Source organism: Populus alba, chromosome 16 (genome assembly GCF_005239225.2).
Source record: "Populus alba chromosome 16, ASM523922v2, whole genome shotgun sequence".
In the NCBI taxonomy this organism is placed as follows: domain Eukaryota; kingdom Viridiplantae; phylum Streptophyta; class Magnoliopsida; order Malpighiales; family Salicaceae; genus Populus; species Populus alba.
The window spans coordinates 5899771-5905770 of NC_133299.1; the positions used below are offsets into that span (position 1 = coordinate 5899771).

At 39.4% G+C, this 6000-nt stretch overlaps 1 protein-coding gene across 1 annotated transcript; it reads right to left on the reverse strand.

Annotated features, from left to right (window-relative positions):
* Nucleotides 1–4516: 4516 nt before the first annotated feature.
* Nucleotides 4517–5691, reverse strand: LOC118050025 (strigolactone esterase D14). Its single transcript, XM_035060235.2, has 2 exons — nucleotides 5250–5691; nucleotides 4517–5157 (listed from the first exon to the last, which is right to left on the reverse strand). Exons 1-2 carry the CDS (start codon nucleotides 5645–5647, stop codon nucleotides 4725–4727), a joined length of 831 nt encoding a protein of 276 aa, XP_034916126.1. The 5' UTR covers nucleotides 5648–5691; the 3' UTR covers nucleotides 4517–4724.
* Between the last annotated feature and the right edge of the window lie 309 nt (nucleotides 5692–6000).

Sequence of the window (6000 nt, forward strand, 5' to 3'; positions counted from 1 at the left end):
CCAAAGAACCGGCAGGCTAATTGCTGGTGTACCCTTTTGAATGCAGAGCTTTGATGATAAGGCTGTAACCCGAGAAAACCATGTCACCTTCTTGAAAGGACACATCCCTACGCTTCTTGTCAACAATCTGTTTCATGCGATTGGTTGCAGTGGCCAAGTGGTGTTTGCGCTATAGCAAAAGCGCATCACGGTATAGAAGAGTCTGTTCCACTTCGTGAACTAGTGTTGAGCCATTCAAAATATTCTGGAAAGAGATGGTGTGGTTCGACCATAAAGTGCCTGGAATGGTGTCATGCCAATGGATGCATAGAAAGTAATATTGTACCAGAACTTTGCCCATGACAAGAAAGAATGCCATTTACGCAGCCATTGATGGACAAAACTTCGTAAATATTGTTCCAGATAGCGATTGACTACCTCTGATTGGCCATCTGATTGTGGGTGCCAGACATTGTAAAAACTTCCTACCAAAATTTGCTGATAAAGATAGGATCACGGTCATTGATAATAGACTTAGGCATTCCATGCAATTTGACCACGCATTCAACAAATTTGTCCGCCACCACTTTAGCTGTGAAAGGATGAGATAATGACATAAAATGAGCATATTTACTCATTCTATCCACCACCATAAATATTGTATCTTTACCCTGTGAAATTGGCAGGCCTGCAACAAAATCGATAATAATATTATCCCATACCTGGCATGGAATAGATAAAGGTTAGAGTAGTCTTGCTGGTGGCAATGTTTTTGATTTTGTTTTGGCATATGTCACAGCACTTCCCGTAGTCTTGAACAGATTTGTGCATTGAAGACCAATAGAACTGTGTGGCCACTTTCTTAAAAGTGCGTAAGACTCCAGAGTGACCCCTCATTTTTGTATCATGGGCTTCATATATCAACTTTTTGTAGAGTTAGATTGGAAGGAACCATAATTATGCCCTTAAAAAAAATTAATCCATTTCGTTGAGTAAAGGGCCCTTCCGGTTAAGTTTGAGCTAGATTATTAGCAGTAGCCATATAGTCGTCTCCTGTGGCAACTTGTTTAATTTCCTCCCAAATATCAAGTTTTGGCACGAACAAGTGATTGACAGTGGGATTGTCAGGTCGACAAGATAGTTCATCCGCAACAAAATTTTCACGACCTAGCCAGTACTGAATCTCATAGTCATACCCTAATAATTTAGCAACCCGTTTCTGTTGTTATGGCATAGTAATTCTTTGTTCCAATAGATATTTAAGACTTCATTGATCGGTTTGAATAATAAATCATCTCCCCAGCAAGTAAAGACGCCACATGCGCATGGGTTCCACAACAACAAGTATTTCCTTCGCATATGTAGACCATGATTTTTTTGAAACATCAAGAGCTAGACTCATAAAAGAAATAGGCTTGCCTTGTTGTTACAGAACTTCCCCAATTCCATCACCTGAAGCATCGGTTTCCACGGTGAAAGCTTCATTAAAATTTGGTATGGCTAAGATAGGCATTGTGATCATGGCCTTTTTAAGTGTATGAAAGGCATCCTCTGCATCTTCATTCCAACCAAATTTCTCTTTTTTAAAAAGGTTTGTGAGAGCTCGACAATTAGACCATAATTCCCAAATAAACTTGTGGTAATAACCTGTTAACCCTAAAAATCCACGCATCTCAGAAATATTAGAAGGTCGTGGCCACGCCACCATGGCATCAATTTTTTTGCTATCGACCTTCACCCCTTGATGAGAGACAATGTGACCCGAATATTCCAGCTCTTGCTTACCAAATGGACATTTACTAGACTTGAGAAAAAACTGATGTTGCTTTAAAATTTACAAGGTTTGAGTGACATGATGTAAATGCATTTCTCAAGTAGGGCTATAGATCAAGATGTCATAAAAAAATACCAATATGAACTTTCGTAAATAGGGCCGAAAAATAGCATTCATAATAGCTTAGAATGTAGATGGTTCATTACTAAAGCCAAATGGCATAACTAGATATTCATAATGACCGTTGTGTGTACGAAAAACAGTCTTATGAATATCTAAAAGGAGCCTTCATACCTGATGGTACCCAGCTCTTAGATCAAATTTGGTGAAGTATGCAGCCCCATGTAGTTCATCCAACATATCTTCCACTGTAGGAATTAGAAACCGGTCTTTGATAGTAACTACATTAAAAGATTAATAGTTGGTGTAAAAACACCAACTGTCATCTTTTTTCTTCACTAACAACATACGAGATGAGAAGGGACTGGTGCTAGGTCTGATGAGTCCAGAATTAAGCATTTCTTGGACTTGTTTTTTGATTTCTGTCTTCTAGAAATAAGCATATCGATAGGGTCCTTCCTTGAGGGGATTGTTATGGTTGATTTCACGATTGGGTGGTAGTTGTGTAGGTTTTTTGAAGATCTCAGTATATTTATCTAAGATCTGGCGCATCCTTGGTGATCGATTGACTCTTTTCGTGTTCATGTATGGTTGACTGTGGACAAATTGCAAATACTGAGTGTCCTTGGAGAAATTCTTTTGAAATCTCCTTCAGTGAAGCGACTTGAATAGAATGGTCATAAAAACCTTGCAGTTGTTGGGCCAAGTTCTCCCAATAAAAGTTCATGGTGAGATTTCGCCAATTACATATCACATACCCTAACATTTCCAACCATTGGACACCCAGAACAATGTCTAAACTTGCTAGGAGAAGTGAATAAAAGGGAACTTTCTTTGACACTGTAGCCTTGCCCCATTAGCAACCCGAACTATAAATGCCTTTGTTGGTACTACTAGTAGCCGCGACAGATCAGCCATGCGAGTACTCATAAAATTATGGATGGACCATCTAGTTAGCACCACTACTTCAAATAATCCACTTTGGCATCTACACACATGGTTTTAGGTGTAGACCATCCAGTTAAAGCATGCAGAGTGATCTCAGGTTCAACATTTTTCCTTATCACCTCTTCTACGTTAGCTTCTTCATATGTGATTTCATTGAACCCGGTTGGGCCCTCCAGAAGCAAGAGCTGCTTTCCTTGACATTTATGGTCGGCGGTGAACCTCTCATTCCAATTAAAGCATAGTCCTTGGGCTCTACGTTTCTACATCTCTTCCCATGAAAATCTCTGAAAGGATGCATTTGGTGTTGCATGTGTTGTTGTTAGTAATGCCAATGGTGTTCGATTGACTTGAGTTGGCCGCAAGAACTGACGTTGTCTTTTCATTTGTTCATCCTTCATATGAGCTAGGCTAATTGCTTCATTCAGTGATTGTGGTTTGAACATATGAATTCCTTCTGTAATCTCTTGTTTAAGTCCTTCAATAAAGGTCCCAACTAAAGCCTTTTGGGTCCATCCACGAACTCGGTTTCCCAACTTCTCGAACTCACTCTGATAATCATGAAAGGATCTTATTTGTTTTATACGTGATAAGGCTTCATCAAAATCCTCACAACTGTAGTTTCCAAATCTAAGCCTATAATTCATCTTCAAAAGCCTCTCATGTCATCATTCGCCCTTCCTCTCTGTATGTCCGATGAGCCCATTGCCACCACTGATTTGCTTCTCCTTCTAGATGGAAAGAAGCCAAGGACACCTTTTAGCTGGCTGGAGTATTCTGAAATTCAAAGAACTGGTCCACGCAATTAAACCATTATGTCGGGTCTTGTCTAGAATATCATGGAAATTCTAGCTTGGCCATTTTAGAAGAAAAGACTTGTCTATTCCCTTCATTCTCCTCGTGAATTGTATGAGAGTTGCCTTCTTGGTTTGTGTTTCCATGGCTTGATTCTCTTTTGCTTTATAACAAAGCCTTTAAAAGTTTATTGATAGTTTCTTCTAATAGATGCATTTTACCAGACATGGTTCATCTCCATTCTCTGTACTTCCTCTTGCACTCCACTTAGCCCAGCTTCTAACATTTCAATTCGTTCTTTGTTAGTCGCCATTAAACATGGCTCTGATATCAATCGATAAGGTCCTAGTTAAAAGCTAATTTTCCACAATAAAATAACACAATTATTTTTTTCAGGTTAGAACGTACCACAATATAGAAATTATGCATCTTTCATTTATTTCCAGTGCTTATTAATAACCTCACTTCAACTACTATTTCGGATATACAGCTGAAATCTAGGGTTCCATTACAATGATTACATTATTCAATTTACTGCAAAATAGAACTGAATAGAAACTGATGCCTAACACTACCCCATAATTAGTTGACGTGGTAAAGCCCTCATGCCCTTAGCTGCTACAATCAAGTCTTCGTGGATCAACCCCATAACTAGTTGACGTGGTAAAGCCCTCACTCCCTTAGCTGCTACAATCAAGTCTTCATGGATCAGGTTTGTCCTGGTCTTACGCTTGCACTTCACTATACTTGAGATTCGGCTTTGTTGCTCTCTCAGATCTTGGTGGCCTATCATATTATTAGCATAGATTTTCTTGATTTTCCTTTTTTTGTTTAATTTTATCATTTTGCGTCTGTTGGGAAGTTCGCACCCAAAAATATAGGGCTTATGGCAAGCAGCTTCGATTAATGGAAGGTAAAATCGAAAAGAGAGCCAAAAGGAACTATTTTGGCTACCGTCAGAAGGTTTACAGAGAAGTTAAATGGGGAATACTCCCTGTAAATTCCTATCAACAAACCGCAGAAATCTCTGGAATTGTTTCTAGCAATTTTTTTCAAAAAAAAAAAAAACTAGAAAGCTGTTTTTTATTCCCTACAAAACAAGAGATTTCAGCTAGTCGTTCACAAGAAATCTTTTCAGAACTTTCAATAGCAAACTGTAAGCTGTAAGCTGAGGAAAATGGCCTCCAGTGTCCAGAATTTGAACCCTGGCATGCCCGTTAAGATTTCTCTTCATGTAATAGGCCACGGAGTTTGGAACTATAGGATCTCTTTTGGACTGGATTATAGTGCAAGGCACCGCAACTTCTGGAAGAATGCTTCTCCAATCACTTAAAAACACTGCTTTAGCCACACTGAGCGCAATCCTGGGTTTCATTCTCCTCAGGCTGTTTCTGAACTCCGTTGTTGCTGGTGTGTTGTTCATACCAATAGCTGTTGGAGCAAAAGCTTGAACCCAGCTCGTGTAATTCTGATGCATGTGCTTTAAGATGGCGTTGATCTCTGATCTCGTAAAGCCCCCATTGTATCCTTTTTCATCAAGGTACCTGCAAATCGACAACATCATAGTTCAGGCTACGAAGAACAAAAGATTGTGGTTGAAGGAAGAACACATAGCTCTAGAGAAAAGAGAAGACACCTCGGAGAGCCACCGAGTAAAACAAGGTGCCGGAAGAGTTCAGGACGCTTAATTGAAGCAATGCATCCGATCATGGCAGACATGGAATGGCCTACGAGGATTGTCTCGTTCACTCTCAGTTCATCAAGAAGGTTCACCATGTCACTTGCATACCCTTTGAAACTCGAGTATTTCTTTGGATTATAAAGGGCGGGGCTAACATTTGCAGAGAAAACCAAGTCAAAAACCACCACCTTGAAGTAACAAGCAAGATAAGGTATCAGGTGATGCCACACGCTCTGGTCTGCACCATAACCATGAGCCAGGACCAGGGTTTCAGTGCCATTGCCGTAGATCCTACCATTTAGGGCTTCAAAAGTACCTCCTCCATAACCATGTTCATGATATAGCACATCCATTTCTGTGCTTTTTGATGCAACAGCGTAGCAATGCCTAAAGACTAGAAAGATTTGTCGAGGTGTTTTGTCTTCAATTTCCTCTCCCGTATAAATACTAAAATATGAAATACATCACGGGGTGATTATTTTCAGTTTTAATCATTTTTTATTAAAAAAATAACCTAAATCAATTTAAAAAAAAAAAAAAATTAAAACCGAACCGAAACAGGTTATGAACTGGCCGGTTTCGAGTTTCGTTTGGTTTTTTAGGACAAAAACCGGTTTCACCGGTTTAACCGGTTTAGCTCGGTTTTGGCTCGTTTTTTCAGTTTTGGCTGGTTTTTTTTGTTTGGATTTGGTTCGGTTTTAGGTTT

Bases quoted from the DNA above. Each gene is read 5' to 3' on its own strand.
- LOC118050025 (XM_035060235.2), bottom strand. From the start codon at position 5,647: ATGGATGTGCTATATCATGAACATGGTTATGGAGGAGGTACTTTTGAA. The intron at 5,158-5,249 runs GTGTCTTCTCTT...GTCGATTTGCAG, and splicing joins TTACTCGGTGGCTCTCCGAG to GTACCTTGATGAAAAAGGAT.